This window comes from Penicillium citrinum (genome assembly GCF_028827155.1).
Source record: "Penicillium citrinum strain IBT 23319 chromosome Unknown utg000007l:1.0-2040159.0:1.0-2041076.0, whole genome shotgun sequence".
NCBI classification, from domain to species: Eukaryota; Fungi; Ascomycota; class Eurotiomycetes; order Eurotiales; family Aspergillaceae; genus Penicillium; species Penicillium citrinum.
Window position 1 is genome coordinate 1484388 of NW_026622692.1, and position 18314 is coordinate 1502701.

Consider the following 18314-nt stretch of genomic DNA (forward strand, 5'->3'; position numbering starts at 1 on the left):
TGCATAGTTTAGTTCTAGAGCTGCCTCGGGCTAAGATTTCAGGAGAGCTTCCGCGCGGACCAATTTGATAGTTCAGGTCAAGCGTCCCTACAACACGGACGCAGACGTCTTTCATTCGTTCATTGGATCATGCAACCCGGAGCCTGCGCTGTCGCTTTGAATGAAGCGCCTTGCGAAACCGTCCTTTTGATATTTCTTGCCTCCCTGGCTAGGGATTCGATTTGGAGTCGTCGTTGCACCTGTGATCCTTTCAGATGTACGCAGTACTTCGTCGATCATCCAAAGACTCACAAACCTGGTGTCAGCAGTCCTCCCTATTCCGTAACCTGCAGCAGATGATGTACGTTTTTTTTTTCTCCATTCTTTCTTTGATTCCGGGAACAGGCTACAACAGTGATGTACTCCATTATCTTTCCGTGGGGATTTGGGGAGTAAATCCACACTGTATACTTCCAAGAAGTTCGTCCAAAAGACTGCACCAGTGTGCATGCATACATAAATTGCCGTGGATCGAGTCCCGATTTGGAAAGCAAATAGTTTCGGCGCGCAGACGCGAAGTGCACGCGCCTCATGGGTGATAAAACAATTCCAGTACCATGTCACGAACTACTTTGGTACAGCGGATGCGGGCAAAAGGACGACTGTAAATGGACTAAAGGGATCTATGTAAAACTTGGAGACTCTAGTAAGGAGAGAAAGACTCGAATGCAGGCAGGGTGGACAACCGGCACGCCACACCAATTCAAAAGACATGAAACTCGCGTAAAAGACAGGGCTCCGCGAGACGATCGAAGAGACCAGGACCTTGGGTCATCTTGGCGGGTGCAAATCACGATTCCGTGATTGTCATCCGTCCAACGGAGGTTTAGCTGAAGGACCGGGGCTAAAGGTCGACGAGGTGGATTCTCCGGCGTTGTGATTTGGCGAGGTTGGGGGACTCGTCAGTCCTTTCCAAGAGTCCACTTTTTCTGAGCCACCGCCACGGTGTGGGTTTTTTTTTTTTTGCTCGTCTTCGTTTCGGTCTTTCCAGAACCCCAGATGGAGGGCAGAACATGCAGTGGAGTACTCCGTACAGTGTGAGGCAGACGATCTCTTTCTCTCTGGAATCTTTTGATCATCCATATAGTGTACTCCGTGCTCCGTACTCCGTATTGTACACTACTGCCAATGGTCACAAGTCATACAAGCCTACACTGCACATCGGACGCTTCGCTTGGGTCTATTGCATAGGACTAATTTCATCCCCTTGGTATTGTACAGTACATAGTAGTAACTACTGTATCTTCATCTCTCTCATCTCATCTCCTTCTTGACCTGCTCCTCGGGACTTTTCCTTTTTGCCTTTGCCCGATCTACATTGCTGACTTCACAATTTCCCCTCTAACCAAATCAACCCCAGCCCGGACCAACCAACCTCCCCGTGGACCACTCGCACGTCCTCTCTAGTGGAGACAATCTTGTAAAAAAAAAAAATCGGAAATTGAAATGAACTGAAATCGAGCTAACACCAATGTTCCAAAATGGATGCCACCCCCCTCCTCGCTCTCTCTTGCGCGCGCACGTTGCCACCGTCAACTAGTTAATCCCGGTTGCGGCACTGCGGAGCTTTCGTTGATGAGGAGTCACCACCGGTGCATGGAACAGGCAAATGAGCAATTGGGCACAGAAACTCGAAATCTCAGATCCCAAAACTTCCTCCCCAATTAATTATTGTGCTCCACACGGAGCGTAGTAATGAGAATATTTACCGCCCCCTTCCTTTTTTATTAAAACTAGTATCAGGCAAATGCGAGATTCCATGGTTTTGCCGTGTATGTACGGTGCTACCTTCAGCATTCGATTCTGTCACAAGAACGTATCATGGATCAATTATTCAGAGATGATCTTAGGTTTCGGTGACTAGACCTTATACTATGAGTATAGCTGGTACTCGAGGGAATATCAGTCGGACGGCGCAAGCACACTCGAGAAAGAGACACAACTAGTGCTCACTAGTGTAGAACACCTGGGCATCAAGTTCCAAGTGTTGATTTCATATCCATTAACTCCCAAGGTTTACCACGAAAATTGACTCTATTCTTGATGCAAATATACCCGTCATGACAATAGTCAAAGCTAACTACTCGTAGTACGCCGATGATCGTTGCCTCGCGGTTCACAGACGGGTTCAACACTCGACTATTGGTGCATGCAGGCTCACCGCGACAATCCATCATCGTGATACTCCGTCATCGGCCGTTGCAAAGGACCAAGTCTCCCTTCATATGCACGCGGAAACGTCACCGATCAAGGAAGTCATCCGAGATTCCCTTGTCAATCATACAGTAGCGAAGGAGTCAAGTATTCCACTATCAAGCTGACTGCGGACGGGCGCGGGCAATCGGTACAGAATTAATCTAACTACTGTATACTACCGGAGTACTATGTATGGTATGGAGTACATATTTCTTCACCCGATAGGGACTCCTCTCAGAGATGGATCATGGATTTCTCCACAGAACTTGGGCGCCGCCGGGTCATGATTTGGTCTTACAATCTGAGTTTCTGGTACATTCTTATGTCCACCCGACTAAATGGCTAGTGCACAGCACATACAGAATTGGAATTGGTACGGGGTACTCTTTACTTCTATACGGCATTTGTACTCCATACGAAGACATGATACTGTACTCCGTAGTTTCCATAGGTATACGAGGAGATCACAAATGAGTTTCATCCAGCACAGTAAAGCTGAAGGCCGATCAATCAGTCTTTGCTCCGAGCCGGATTACTCCGTGTCTGTGTAAACTGTACGGGAGTAAACTTCGTACTTCCGAACTCCATTTTTGTACATTGGATTTGCTTCTGCTCCAGTTGCTCCGTTACCTGGGCCCAGGTCAATTACACAACGTACAGCAAGCCTGGGCGGGGTGTGGATTCTATTCAATCGCCCCGGGCATCAATTCCTAGACCTTTTGACGGCGAGGGTTGTTGTTCCGCTGCGATGGGGTTGGAGTACTGGAACCTGTCTCATGCGTTGAGATTCTTCTCTTTTTTTTTTTGCATGTACATATTCACTCCCCATACTAGTTCGTCACTTTTTTTGTGTTAGGTCATTCTTGGGCTCCATTCGCTTTTACTCTACAAATGCCAATGCCAAACACTGGGGACCATGTCTTGATGCTTGCTCAATTCTTAAGGCTCCTTGCATCCCCCATTGTCCTTGCGGCTGGGCGCCAAATTCTCGGGGGAAACAAATCAAGTCGCCGACACTCCTCCGTACGTAGTGCATCACAAAAAAAATAAAGGGAGAAGGAGACGAGAAAATAGAAACCAAAACTGATGCCTATCGGCCGAGCCTAACGTATGTGTGTGATGGAGGCCAACCGCTGTCGATGTGATAATCGACGTTGTTTCGCCTCGGCATGCGAACTCGCTGGAGCAACGCGACACGACGCAACGCAACGCGGTTGGAGCTATTTCCGTAGTAAATGGGTCTATGTAATGAATCGGTCGAGGCTACGGTTTTCCTTGCACTTGGGATCATCTACGACCCCGGTGGGGATTTCATGAGAGAGGGTTGCGATGGGTTGAAATTCCTAGCGTCATTTTCTCGCAAGCCATCAATTCTTCCCGGTGTGTGGCTCTAATACCGAAAATCAGTCTTTCCCTACTCCGTGGTAATTTGAAAGGATTTAAAATTATCAAAGGGAAACAATGTTAGGGAGGATCATTGCCCCTCCTCTCTTTCATCCCCCCTCTCTTCCAGACTATCTTCGTGTACATAGTACATACTGTAAGTCCGGTGGATGATGGTGGATGAACAACCTCGCAGCCCACACCCCCCTTTTGGATCGGACAGGGGGTAACGAGACGATCAAAGGTCAACTGACATCGGTGTGAGTGTGTTCGGAGCGATGATCGTGAGGCGATACACCATGCGACCAAGATTGTTTGAGTTTTTGTTTTCTATTTTCTTCTTTTCTTTCTCCCCTGTTCTTTCGGGGACGGGATGCCCTATACATAATACGGAGTACGGAGTACATAAGTACATATCGAAAAATCAAGAAAAGAAAGCAAGATAGCCAGCTGGCAGGCCCTGTACTCTCCCCATACCGTAGGATGAAGGGGGAGCGGTCTGACCATCCAACTAGGATTATTTGATGGGCTGGCGCATCCTTTCCAATCCCGGTAGTAAACAGAGTATAACTCGAAGCACAACAGGGTTCGAGTGTTCGAGATCAAAAAGCGCCAATGATCCGGAATGACGGGTCGCAAAAGGCAACAAAGACAATCAGGGGAGGGTCAACTGCAGGCTAATGAGATTCCAGACGTGTCCCAGCCCGGCGCAGGGGCCAAACAATAAAAAGGGAAGTAAATGACGGCACGGTTGGGTGATTTGATATTACGGGACCTCGTACGGAGTACGGAGTACAGAGTACAGAGTATGGATTATAGATTATGGGGTCCAGAAATTGGTGATTACATATGGAGTCGATGAATTTGATTGAAAGTTCGAGCACAGTGTCTCCATGCATGCTTTACCATCTTCAGCCTGACACCTTTGGTCATTCATTTGCCGCGTCTGCGCAGTACGTCTTGTATTTCTTGTATTTTTGCTTTATTTGACTTCGACCTTGGCTGTTTTGGGGTTTCATTGGCCCACCAGATGGCGCTGGAAACGTCCACTTTTACTTCTGTCTCTTTACTTTTTCTCAGGTCTCAGTCTATGATGGCCAGCTGATGAACTAACGACATGGCTGCGTATGTATCGATGAAGTTGTGTTGGAAGTACCGCATACGGTGTGGAGAAGTGGAGGACCAGCACGACCACTCGATATTACGTAGATGTGTCTCAGGCCGTCTAAGATTAGAGTCAAGCCAAAAAGGCATATGGTGAAAGGCGTAAGTCTAGACACTTTCGGGCTATCATTCATCATTAATCATTATCACCTCCATACTGGAAGTTAATCATTTCAAGCTTGCAGTGTGTGTCTTTTTTTTTTTTCTTGTGACTGTACTTTCCGGGGATGATCATCCCAGCTCCCGGATCCAGCTATTGCATGTATTCAGACCCAAACTAAGAAGAGAAAAAGCAAAATTGCAAAATATGATAAACTTCCAAACCCATATCAAAATGTAAGTTTGGCAATTTATTGATTAAACAATCAAAATGAAAATGAAAATGCCATGATGGTGAACAGAGTGCATACTGTACAATGTACATTCTATAGAGACCTTTCGTGCTTCTGTACTGTACTTCGTACATATGGAATAAGATCCGTACCCAAGATACGGAGTACACATATCCACATCAAGATCCATCCTGTACAATATTTCTGAAATTCTATTATTCTGCCTGACTGGTTTCGTAGCACCCAGGATTTTCCACAGCCGATCGTGGTGGAGCAACGCGTGTCCAAGTCACTTTACCTTCCCAGGATCACATTCCCGTCCTCTCCGATTCTCCCGTCTACATCCGGTATGGCCGCCACTTACCCCCCCCCCCAACGCCGTATACAGTAGTCTCGAGCTTCTTGGATATTGCTACCGAAGCCGATCGGTTCCGCCTATGACACACTAAGTTGAATATGCCTGGCCGTCTTGACGGGCGTCAGGTACAATCCCGAGGGCTGCTGGTCACACTTTCAACCGAGCACCTTACATCTAAAAGAAATACCTTTGAATAATTGCCTTGGGGTATTGGGGAATGTTTGTATATCAAGATTGAACTACAGTAAACGAGGGACCACCTGCATACTACAGTTTCCAACGACAACGCCCGTCCCAGATGGAGTCAAGGGGTGGCGGAGCTACTCCGTTCTAATGGTCATACTCCCTACTGTACTGGCTTTAGGCCTGTGGTCGGTAAAAGATCTGCTGAATCCGTTGAAGGCTTGAGATGGAAACTATATCCCCGACTCAACTGTTCGCTGCTGAACTGATTAGAGCCAAAGCCAATGAATTTGCCATCATCCAAACTTGGAAATGGGAAAGCTAAGTCCGTGGGAGTTAGTGGGAGAAAGGCATATGACACCATCTCAATTTCGTGAGATCGAGATCCCTGAGATCATTTACGATCATTTACGATTATGATTCCAAATGACTACTGTGTAGCTTTACCAATTTCCATATCTCAGAAACTCAGCAGTCCCACGGAAAGGTCAACTGCACTGACCTTTTTGAACATCGAAAGAAAAAAAGGAAGAAAAAGAACTTAACTGAAGTACGTATAGCAAAAGTCAAATTTGAAGGAGAGCCTCTGAACAAGAACAAGCATCCAACGCGGAGCTCCAAAGTTCAAAGTTTCAGTTCTAAACCTCCGTACACCAACTTGAACTCTCTATCATCCAAGCCTCTTGGTTTAGCCATGGTCCAACAAGTTCAATCATCTTTCCTTAATCGGTCGTCTTTGAACACGGGCACTGCACGCGGATCTTGGCTGACGGAGGGGGTGGCTGACGAGGGTTTGTTGATTATCTTATTCTTTTCTTTCCCACTATGTTTGCCAGGCCTTTTGACTATGACCGGGATGAGATGACTGTTCCATGGCAGACTAATGTCGCCGGGCGTCACAACTTTGCCCAAGGACACTCAACCCGATTAGGGGGGGCCAAGTACATACTATGTACATACTAGTTGGCATTGAATGGTTCTCGGCAACCGCGCCTTGCGGTATTACAATCAGCTTTTGTCTAGTTCTTCCATCTCAATTGTGATCTGGTCATCCGCGATCATTGGTGTACTGTCCAAAGTACCAATTTTTTCCTTACTTGCCGGGCCCCCCCCTTTTCCAGGCGCTTTGTGACCGGAGCATGGACCGTTTTGGGCTGGGCTTCTGCTCTGTCTTTTGTTTGGTGATTGTGGAACATGGATGAAGATGGGCTGGATAAACTGTTTAGCTGGCTGGCCTGGCTTAGTTGGTGAGATTTTGGAGGCTGAATGAGTGCAGTGTCGATCGACAGGGAATACCATCGAATTTGGTATCATATTCTCTTTCTGCCTGGATGGAACCCGTCTGACAGTTTCATGCTGAAGCGTCGCATCACTCTTGCAACCCTTGCGATGGCTGAGGGTGTATTTGTGCTCGTCAACGACGGCTGTCACAGGGCGCTGAGCATGTTTTGCTCGTTGTGAATTACCGTGCAGCGAGTTTACAATGCAGACTACCAAGAACAAGAAAGATATGTCTAGGACGCTCGGCTCTTGTGATCTGGTCTGTTTGCCGAGTTGTATGGCGGCATCAGACCAGCTTGTGCAGCCTACCGCTTAACATCTGCTTTTATACCCCGGATTCTTGATGACGTTGGCGCATATTGATATCTCCCTTGGTGGAGGGTGTTGACAGCTGGCTTATTTCGTAGTGGTTGTGCCCAGGTTGGTTCAAAAGTATCTGCTGGTAATAGGTAATGATAATAACGGTGGCACCTTGGATGCTGAATTGGTAGAAGTGCACAATCTCTCAAGAGTCAGATGCGCGCAACCAATTTTCAAGGTAAATCTCACTTGTAGTTTTTTTGGACTGGTACTATGTGTATTGTGCATAAATCGATCGGATTTGATCAAGACAGATTGACCACGCGAGGAGGGATGCAAAAGAAAGCAGATCAAGATTAGCATATCGAAAAAGTACAATGAACACTTTTTGTTGCCAAAACCAAACCCTTGCCTGTATTAAGAGTTTGGCATCTCCTAACTTGCACTCTGTGATTGATGTGCGAGTGAGTACCTTGCTCTATACTACTCCAATGTGTCGACATCTGTCACACATAGGCAAACGCATCAAGCCTAACATAAGCTATGCAGAACCAAACTAGCAAAAAGGATGCTCCTTGCTCATCGCAAGCTCGTAGAAGCCCTGTCCGACACGGACTCGCCGACAGCAAGCGCGGGGACATCTTCATGCAAGATGCACAATTAACTGATCTTGGAAAATGGGTCGGTTAGCTTTCGTCCCGTACAGATTGTTGTCTCTTAGACGCTGCCTTGTTGACTCGTCTGCGCGGGCAAAGGCCTAAATACCGTTCTGTTTGGAACTGGGCTAGGCAACTCCTTGGAGGGAATATGATACATCATAGCTTCATGTTGAAGCTGTTGCATTGGATTGTACACTGTACTTCCATGTCGGTAGAATGTGGTCGGTAGGTTTTCTTCAAGTTGTACTTTTGATGGCTAGAAAATACTACACTGGTGTACTACAGCTTTATGTTTCACGTTTGAAATAATAAATATTTTTGTTGATTGCTTTATATCTTCAGCCGTGATCCCGCCAGCGAGGTTATAGATTGTATCTGAAGCGGACATCGGGAGCATATCAAGAAAGCCAAATCAAAGTATAGAGTACAACCATAGAAGTAGCGAGAGATCCGAGAAATTCAGAACGCAAAGAACGCCTTGCCGAGTGCTCACATGAACTTAAACAATCATTAATCCATCATGCCAAATCGAAAGCTGAAATGCAATAGAACGCAAGATCCAACAAATAAAATTTCCAAAACCAGAAATTGAGCAAATAGCACACATCAATGAGAAAAGAATGGGTATCATGGTGAAGCCAAGAGAAAAGCCAAAAACAAACAGCGCTTGTAGGTAAACAACAAAGTACAATATAACGAGAGATCATGCCGGTGACATAAAGTGATCATGCGGATGAAGCCAGTGATAGGAATAGCTCCTATAACCTCCAAGGAGACTCGGGCGAACTGTCCTCTGCTGTCTCTGCGACTTCGCGAAGCCAGGAGCATCCGAGTATGTCGCGAATAGTCCATCGCTTTTCAGGATCCATCTCCAGGCAACCTTTAACAGCTTCCAAGGCATTGCGACGGTCATAACGTGCACTTTCATCAGTAAGCTCGCCAAGCATGGCATCACGGTTCCATGTACCGTTCAGGATGTTGGCTTGGATGCGAGGAGCAAAGGAGTCTTGAAAAGGGCGAGAGCCCACTACCAAAGTAAACACAATCACGCCGAAGGCCCATATATCTACCGAGGGGTGGATCACACCATCAGTCGACTGGAGTAGCTCGGGTGAAGCATACTCGAGGCTACCTGCGACACTGGTACTAGAGCCGGCAGGGCCTATCTGCTTTGGAGGTGGTCGATCGGCCACCTCATCGTAAGGGTCGGGAGAGTCACCACCGTTATCGATTGTCATCCATTCAGCCATACCAAAATCGCAAAGGACCAAAGTGGAAGATATAGTACCATCTTCATTTGCAACAGGATCAAGCAGGCAATTTTCGAGCTTGATATCTCGGTGCACAACTCGGGCGTCTTCGTGCAGATATCGAATGGCACATGCAAGCTGGTAGGCATACTTCTTTGCGAGGTGCGGCTTTAGGCCCTGGCGATTCTGGCGAACAAGGTCAAACAGTGTACCCCCAATGGCGAGTTTAGTGAAGCAAAACGTAGCGAAGTCTGTTTCGTAAACAGCGTCGAGTGTTAAAACGTGAGGGTGGCTAAGATATCGCCAGACTCGAACCTCATGGTCGAATTCCGCTTGCACATCCTCGTTCTCTTTCTCGCTACGGCCGGTCACATGCTTCTTCACGATCTTCACAGCAAGACGCTTAGGTTCGCCGTACTCTTCGACTTTATAGGCCTCCTTCACGACACTAAATCCCCCGAAGCCGATCTGCTTTCCGAGGACATAATCGGTTCCCACCATCTGACCCTCGTCATCAGGTTGAGTCACTGGCTCCTCCCGGCTAGAAGACCACATGGATAGGAACATGCTTGCCGGGGACTTGCCGCTGGAAAGGGTCGACCGGCGAGAACTATGCCGTGTGGAGTTCCGCAAACTGCTGCTGCGGTCTAAACCAGAGCTACGCTTGCTCCCAAAGGGCGTCATGATGGCTCCGGACCAGGAGGCACTGCGGTCCTCGGGTGATGCCACTGATTGGGTGGGCGAAGTGATATAAAGCGGCGATAAGAGCTCATCTTTGCCGTCTGGTGGAGTTCGCACTTCATCATTTGGAGATGCTGTTGATACTGAAGTGAGCGAGGTCGGTTGATCGAGTTCATTTGTTGTGATTGAGCCATCTTCAGAAGAAACAAGAGGTCGTGGACGGGAAGTTCCGGTCGGGATACCCCGCTCCTCTGAGAACCGCTTAGAGTCGCAGTTCCAAGCGACGGGTTGCGGATCGGTTTGGTCATCGTCGTGAGAAAGAGCGTTTCGGAGGCCTGAGGTCCGGGATTCGAATTTTTGCGGGGGACGGCTCTTGGCATCGCCTTTAACGAGAGGCTCTTCCAACGGTCGTTGTAAGCCCGAGTCAAGAGAAACTGTTGGGTGAAAGGAGATGGATGGCCGACGGTTATGTAGGTAAGAATCAAGAGGAGATCCGGGTATATCATCCGGCTTATGAGGGAATTCGGCGTCATCCGCTGGGCGGCCTTCGGGGCGAGGGACTGAAATAGGAGGCGTTACAGAATGCAAATCACTTAACACACTGCGGTCTTCATTAGTATCGCGGCAGTGCGCGTTATAGTCATGATTTTTGGTGTTTTCGCTCTCGATACCATCGCCACTCTCAGTCGATCCCCCCTTCTTTTCCTCTTCGCCAGGCCATTCCGCTCTCTTCCCCCGAAAGGAAGTTTCAATCCTCAAGCCCGCTAACCCATGTCTCTCCGGGTACGCCATACCCTCGACAGAAGCAAAAGATAAGACGTTGTTTCGGAGACCGAGCCCGTTGTAGGCTCGCAGTCGGGTTGCAAAAGCACTTCCGACCTTTCGTTTAGAATAGTTCGAATGGTGAAGGAAAAGTGAGTTGATGTCTGGCGTGGGGCGATAAGCGTGGTAAAAAGTGGGGTCGACAAGCTTTTAAATCGCGGGGTCGTGCAATGGCGAAATCGACCGGCGGTAGATGCTGGACAAATATATGATTGAGTTGAGGGTTATTTTTATTCAGGGACGTTCAAAGAAAGATGAATAAAAAGCAAAGTGAGGTCAGAGGGGAAATCAGAAAAGAGAGATTGGTCCGTCGGAGCCAACCGGAGCCTACTGGGCAATTTTGGGGGGAGGAACGTCGGGGGATTCCGGGTGGATCAGCTGATCGCTACTGAAGCCTTACTGCGGTGCCCGTTTTGGGTTAATTCACTATTGCAGCATTGCATGGTCGGTGTACCGTCTTGGCGATTTCGAGTTGGAATGAGGCCTAGTTCGTACATTATGGGTTCCATGGACAGCATGATATTATTCAGTCCGGGAATAAGAGGGGCGTGAGGTGCTGTGATGGTTGATTATAGTATGAGGGAAACATATTCATGTACTTATTCAATAAGTATATGAACACTTAATATTTACAAGCACTCCAGTGCTTATATGTTACCTAACATATAGAGATTAACTAGGTAGTCTCAAGGGGATCAGCTCTGCTTCTATTCCAATATGGTAATCTCAACCTTGAGATAGATTACACTAATAGTCATTGTAACTGCGATGTAGTGACTGCCAGCCGGAGACTACACTAATAAATATATATCAGCTATGTAAATCTGTTCGAGGTTTTTCTACCAGTTACCTACTAGGTATAGTGTAGGTACATATGAACTATTTGCATACTTTTAGAGCTAATAAGTAGTACTACTACTTGCAGTACCTGTTAATAGAAGCCAAATATGGCCATATAATAGAACTATACTTATGTATAGTCAGTTAGTTATAGTCTGACTCGGAGTGAGCGGCAGTCAGATTGGTCGAGCAGTCGGAGATTATTCCAAATATTTTAATTGAGACCGAATGGAATGTCCGCGCGTGGCCGCCAACAAAATCCCCTGCTTCTTACTTGAAACCGGAGAATACATCATCGTCATGTATCGTCTCCTTCAGTTTGCGGTCGTAAACAGTCACAGCAGCTCCAGCAAGAAGATGCCACATCTGAATTCTCTCTCCAAATCGAGATGTAACTGCCTAGGTACAGAGTACCTACTAGGTACATGTGCTGACATAGTATGGACGTAGTGAAGATCGGCAATGAATCAAGGGTCTTCTTTGTCGCATCCAATTGGGAAATACCACAACAATTGATCATGCAACATCATGCAACTAATAGTAACACCTGGCAACCACTTCATCTTTCCAGTGCACCACTCGTGGAAAGTACTCAGAAGTAGACACCGATTGTAGCCAGTAGATTATTCCCCCGTAGAACATCTATAAATACGTGATGTTGTATAGTTGGACCGGCCCTAAGCCCTAACCCAATCGGGTCACGCTCAGGGGCTTTCTATGCGTTCACGGGCTTCCCCTGATTAATCACTTAGCCGCGCGCAAGGGGCGCTTGTTTGGACTGAATCTCCTTTTGGCCCAGGTCTGGGGATATTCTTGAGATTCAAACATCCCAACAGTCCTTTCCTTTCTTGATTGATGTCGCTCTGGAAGTAATTTTCTTTTTCCTTCTTCATTCTCGTGCCCTTCGTGCTGCGACTTGAAGTGCAGCCCACCCCACCTTTGTTGTGAAGGCGCAGTCTTTCTTTTATGGGCCGACCAGTTCCAGAGACTCCTTGGTGAATCCAATTTACTTACCTGAATAACGCAGCGCCAACCACGGATTTCCATTTTCGCATGCCCTATTTTACATTCTTCTTTGACGCCAAATAGCGCTGGCCCAGCAAACACTCCTTTTCTCGACCTTTCGTGTCACTCGCAGCTCCGCCACTCACCGCCGATCCCACGTTCATTGCATTTGCCAATATGACGAGACCCCAGATTGTAAGAGCCGGTATGTTTTCTCGGAGTCATGTCCGCCAATCAAATTTCCTGTATTCAAGTCCCTGGACTGACCTAGCGAATTCACTAGACACTCTGGACCTCCAAGACCATGATGCACCTTCTGCGAAAGACCACACGAAACAACCCGAAGCACCAGCTCCTCTAGGGGGCGGCCGGCCTGCCCCCCACCAGGAGATGTCAATTCGTCATGCGGAAGAGGATTCGAAAGCGGAGATCATGGGCGGACCCGGTCCAAATGGCCATGAGATGTATGAGGATGGGGACGAGGACGATGATTTGGGATCAAATGGACATTACGACCATGAAGATGGTGATCTGGCCGACGGCGAAAGCGATGATCTTCTTGATGATGATCTAATGGACAAGATTTCAAGCTCTCCTTCAATTGATGACGGTAAGGTTCTTTGAAAAGGGAAATAGCACGGGAGGTTTAGACCTAATTGCAAGCAGAGGATATCGACTTTGAATTCGTGTACGCTCTTCACAACTTCGTCGCAACCGTTGATGGACAGGCCAATGCCGCCAAGGGAGATACTATGGTTCTCCTAGATGACAGCAACAGCTATTGGTGGCTGGTTCGTGTTGTAAAAGATGGAAGTATTGGTAAGCTTGGGTCTCTGATATCGCTTTGAATCTCAATTGACATCAGCCAGGTTACCTACCTGCGGAACATATTGAAACGCCAACTGAGAGACTTGCGCGATTGAACAAGCACCGTAATGTCGATGTATGTTCTCATGCTGTATATCTTTAAAGAGTGCGCGCTAACATCAACAGCTCTCCGCCACCATGCTTGGTGATAATAACGAAAAATCCAAGAACCCTTTGAAAAAGGCTATGCGCCGACGGAACGCGAAGACTGTCAACTTCGCACCCCCAACATACATTGAAGCCTCAGATGTTGAGTTTTCATCGGATGATGATTCCGAGCATGGCGACTTCTTCAATGACGATGAAACCGTTGAATCAGAAGAGGGAGACGGCCAGGAGCAAACAGAAGACATTGTTGTTGAACCTCTCCGACCAAAGGCGCAGAAGGAAAAGCCTGCAGAGCAGACAGATGAGACAGAGCTTCACGAGAGACAAGAGCCTGAGCGTTCAATTTCCGATCCGCGCCGCTCTAGCGAAGAATTCTTTGATCCGGAAGGTAAGCAAGAAGGCATCATCATTCTCACTCGACTGGAGATAGAAAACTGATCTCGATCAATCCATAGAACCTACCGTGAGTAGATCCAGAAATGGCACCGTACGGAACACGGATTCTTTCTTCAAGGATGACACCGCCGAGCCGAAGAAAATATCCCTCACGCCTAATCTGCTGCGTGATGAGTCCAATGGCAATACCGTTCTTGCAGAGTGGAAAGAGGTAGGTCCCCCCCCCCCCTTTTGCTCGCTCAGGTTTGATTGCTAACATATTTGAAGCCACGTGGGAGTCTTGAAAGCCTTGAAGGCAAATCTTCCTCCCAGGACAAGACAAAGGAGGAGAAGAAACGCAAGGATAAGAAGTCAGGCATGCTCAGCGGCCTCTTCAAACGAAAAGACAAGAAAGGAAAATCAATCGACGATTATGATGAGGCCGAAAGGTCTCCAATAGACTCGAATTCTCGGGCCTCGCCGCAGCCCAAGACTTCATCAGAGTCCCTTTCTCCGGAACAAAGAACTGCCAAGCCACAGAGACAAACCGGTAACAAACTTCAAAAGCAGCCTCCTTCGACCATGTCCCCGACGAAGGTCGAGGGCCAGTTTGCAGCCGAGGCGGCGAAGGATTCAAGCCAAGCTGGACAGTCCATTCGTCGCGTGGCATCGCAGGAATCCGGCAGCATCGATGAGAGCCGGGGAATGGTGACATCCCCGGTCAGTCAACCCAGCCAGACCAGCCCGTCAAAGGACTCGTTTGCAACCGCCGAGTCCAGAGAACAGCTGGCATCCCCAGTCGAGCGTCCATCCAGCGAAGCTCAATGGAGAGGAGCTTACGAGTCCAAGCCAACGAAGCAACATTCCGTGATGTCCCCGCCACAAAAACTGGCGCCAAAGCTGAACACCGACTATGATCGAGCAATGGGTGTAGAGTCCCCTGTCGATATCTCCCCCGTTGGGGAGCATATCCCGATTGCTGCTCCTGGGTTGACAGCAGATACCGGGCCACGAGCACAATCTGCATCCCCCTTCTCACAACCGTCGTCTCCTGAAGTCGATGTGAATGACCTGAAGGATAGCGCGGCTACCCCAGGATCAGTAGACAACCTTTCAGTGGACACTCCGACTTGGAGTGACGCTAGCTTACGAACTTATTTGGACGATGAGAACGACATTCGCGACTTATTCATTATTGTCCATGACAAATCCAACATTGCACCGGCTGGATCTGACCATCCAGTTACCGGTCGTCTTTTCAAGGAAGAGAGCAAGCGTCTCAAAGAGATGAACAATCAACTGGACGAAATGCTCGTCAAATGGATGTCTCAGAGAGCGAGACACAGCAGTTTTCGAACTGTGCAAAGCCCGACTGCTTGATTCGTCTCATGTATATCAACTTCCTTTATACGATGTATCTGTGGACATATTCAAGGGCCTGTCCGAGTTGTCCTGGAAAGACCAGGAAATTGTGCTGGGCACATAATCTCGGACCATCCCCGTTACCTTCTTTATATTCACTTCGTGCTGTTTCATTCCCCCCCCCCCCAAAATTTCTCTTTTGGTCACACTTATGCCCCATCAGTTGATAAATTTCTTGATGTCCTGCTTTTGCCCTCCACCGCCAGCGACTGTGATTCTTCCTTGATCAATGACCAGCACTGCCTTTTCACTTGGTTCCTTTTCTCCTTTTTTTTTTCTGACAGATTTCTTTTCGCCGGAATACCCCGAGTCATCCAAATCATACTTGTCTTTGTCTTCATAGTCTTTCCACCTTAAGATGACGTATCGCACTGCCTCTCGTCCTTTGGTCTTCCATCATGCATAACCGTTCATCGTAGCCGAAATCAGGAAAACAATAGGGATGACCCATCCATTAGACGCCTGGTGTCGAGCGTTCGCGATGTTCATTGGTGTATGCGCATGTTAGACAGAGTTCCTGGCTGCAGAGGGTCGTGCGGGCAGGTCAGCCGCACGCATGATGTATTGATGTACCGCGGAGTGAAGTCGGAGTATGCGATATCACCCGTCTGACGGTCATCGGCACAGATACTTAATTACCTACTCCGAGAGAATACTTTCTCTCTTTCTTTCCTCTTTCTAACTCCCTCTCTTTCTAAGTTTCATTCTCCTCTACACCCTACTAGCAACTATGGCAGATCCGTACAACCCTTACACCTCATATCCAACACCCACCCCAGGAGGAGTCAGTTACTATCCTCCAGCTCCAGACGAGCAATCTTACCACCAAGGAGCATCTCCATACGGCCAGCCACAATACAGCAATGTTGATCATGGTGGTCACGGTGTAGCACCGCCAGACCAAGCCTATGCTTATCCTCCTCAATCAAGTACACATCATCTCCAACCGGACGGTTATCAACATAATGCGCCCTCCGCGGGAAGTTACACGCCGGTAGGACAACCAGATTATCTCGGTCCGGTCAGTCCTTTGGGAATGCCACCCCATGGTAGTGGAGGGAAAGTTCCCGAGAATCTGGGATACTAGTAGGTGAAATAGAGCAAGAGGGCAAAAGAAAGAAGCTAACTTCTAAAGTGAGAGTCATCCAGCCGACGTGCCGCGATATACACCATCACATAGCCCACGTCCACCCGCACCTCCAGTATACGTGTCTGATGCAGATAATGCTCAATCTCACGACGGAAAGAGAGATACTTCGGACGGAGAGGATCTTGAAGGTGATCGTGGATTTGGGGGATCACTTGCTGGTGGTGCCGCGGGTTACTACTTTGGACACAAGAAAGATCATGGCCTTTTAGGGGCGATTGGCGGAGCGATTATCGGAAACTTACTTGAAGACAAGGTGAAGAAGCACGAGCGGTCTTCCTCACCTTCTTCCTCGCATGGAAGCCACCATAGCCACCACAGCCATCATAGTCATCTTGGACATGGTCACCACCACCACCATCACTCTCACCGGCATAGTCGGAGTCGAAGTCATTCGCGACACCGTGAAGCGGATGATTACTGACTTGGGGGCGTTCGGGGGTTTGGGGTATAGAGATGGGAATTTTACGACTTCACGATCCTATATGATCTTTTATCCAGTTATAATGCATGTTTAGTACTGTACCAGGCCAACCACCGGTGGTATACTGCCATATCATTGGTCTGATCGATCGAAGCAATGAGATGAGTACTTAGAATGATTACCGGAGGAATTATCGGTAAAGAGCCGTCTATGATTGAAGGAATTACGTGACTACGAGCTTTATGACTTATTTGACCTACACTGCTAATTGAGTCTTTTATTCTGAACTTTCAAATACATTTACCACCGGTCACCATGCTATCTTTAATCAGGCTCACCTCATAGTTCAAATCTTACACTAGCTCTGAACAATGAATCTTTCTCCATTATGTACTCTAGTCTTTCGAGATTATGCTCCAAAATGTACTGATAGTAGATTGCCATGGCAAAGATGCCTTCGAAGGCTCTTATTGTGGCCGTCATAACTTTGCATTGAAGCCCAGACAGCACTAGATCATGATGATCCTGCCAGACTTGTTACTCGGGTTCAATGGTTGAGAATGCTGACTTTCCAATTGAGCTTTATCATAGAACCATTTTCATACCCCTGAAAGTGAAAGAAATCCGTGGAGTGGATAAGGAGACCCTTAAACAAAACATTGACACCATATCCAGCAGATTACACGATCAGAGATCACCGATGCTAACCACAACTTGAAAATAAACCTTCAGGCACAAGTCTTGGCCGTTATTTGGACCCTGACATCTCTCAGAAACACTGAGTGAGACTGAGGCTAGGCCTATCAGAGATATGAAAATTCTGTGCGGCTCGTATTCAAGTCTTGACCAACAACACACCTCGTATCTGTTCCGACCAGACCCGCATTTTATAAACCGTCGATCAGGGTGTTCTTAGCAGTCTTGACTTGAAGCCTTAGGTTGATCGAGGTAATATTAACTTGATCCCACCTTGGGAGAATGATATCAAGTATTCTCAGACGTTTCGTGAATGATATTAGAGTCGAAGACCGTTGGGCTTGATCGTTATGGAGACATACCTGAACAAAGCCTCAAAATTTTATCTGCGATACAAACAATCCACCAAATTTCGAGATCATCACGCTACCACTGGAATGAATTTCAGCTCATGGTCTCATATGGACGGAAGCCCCTTTTCATCTCACTGGGAATACGAGGGTTGACCGAACCCTAACCTCCCAAGGAAGACCCGTTATGGAGTAATGGTGCTATTCAAAAGTAAAACCACGAGCTTGCGTCTCCAATGGCTTCGCTTCTTAGACCCAGGTTTAATTTCATAATCTAGATTGAGAATCCCTCATTGGACTGTTCGATGAGGTAGTCTTGGTGTCTCCATCTCGGAAGAGTTCCATGTCGATTACTCCGGGTAGTCTACTAACGGATTTGTTCAGGACCCCATCTAGCCTTTATTTCCAAGGTTAGTGGGTCAATACGAGGAA

The 18314-nt window shown here is 47.6% G+C and overlaps 3 protein-coding genes across 3 annotated transcripts; 2 read left to right on the forward strand and 1 right to left on the reverse strand.

The window, feature by feature from the left end:
• Positions 1-8653: 8653 nt before the first annotated feature.
• N7469_008221 (serine/threonine-protein kinase) lies at positions 8654-10618 on the reverse strand (the record flags this gene model as incomplete). The annotated part of the gene is made up of 1 exon (XM_056647139.1): positions 8654-10618. The coding sequence occupies one exon, from the start codon at positions 10616-10618 to the stop codon at positions 8654-8656; it is 1965 nt and encodes a 654-aa protein (XP_056498690.1).
• A 2052-nt stretch (positions 10619-12670) lies between these two features.
• N7469_008222 (SH3 domain-containing protein) lies at positions 12671-15223 on the forward strand (the record flags this gene model as incomplete). The annotated part of the gene is made up of 7 exons (XM_056647140.1): positions 12671-12698; positions 12777-13103; positions 13160-13312; positions 13363-13436; positions 13487-13856; positions 13924-14075; positions 14132-15223. 7 exons carry the CDS (start codon positions 12671-12673, stop codon positions 15221-15223), a joined length of 2196 nt encoding a protein of 731 aa, XP_056498691.1.
• A 772-nt stretch (positions 15224-15995) lies between these two features.
• N7469_008223 (uncharacterized protein) lies at positions 15996-16836 on the forward strand (the record flags this gene model as incomplete). The annotated part of the gene is made up of 2 exons (XM_056647141.1): positions 15996-16351; positions 16401-16836. The coding sequence occupies 2 exons, from the start codon at positions 15996-15998 to the stop codon at positions 16834-16836; spliced, it is 792 nt and encodes a 263-aa protein (XP_056498692.1).
• Between the last annotated feature and the right edge of the window lie 1478 nt (positions 16837-18314).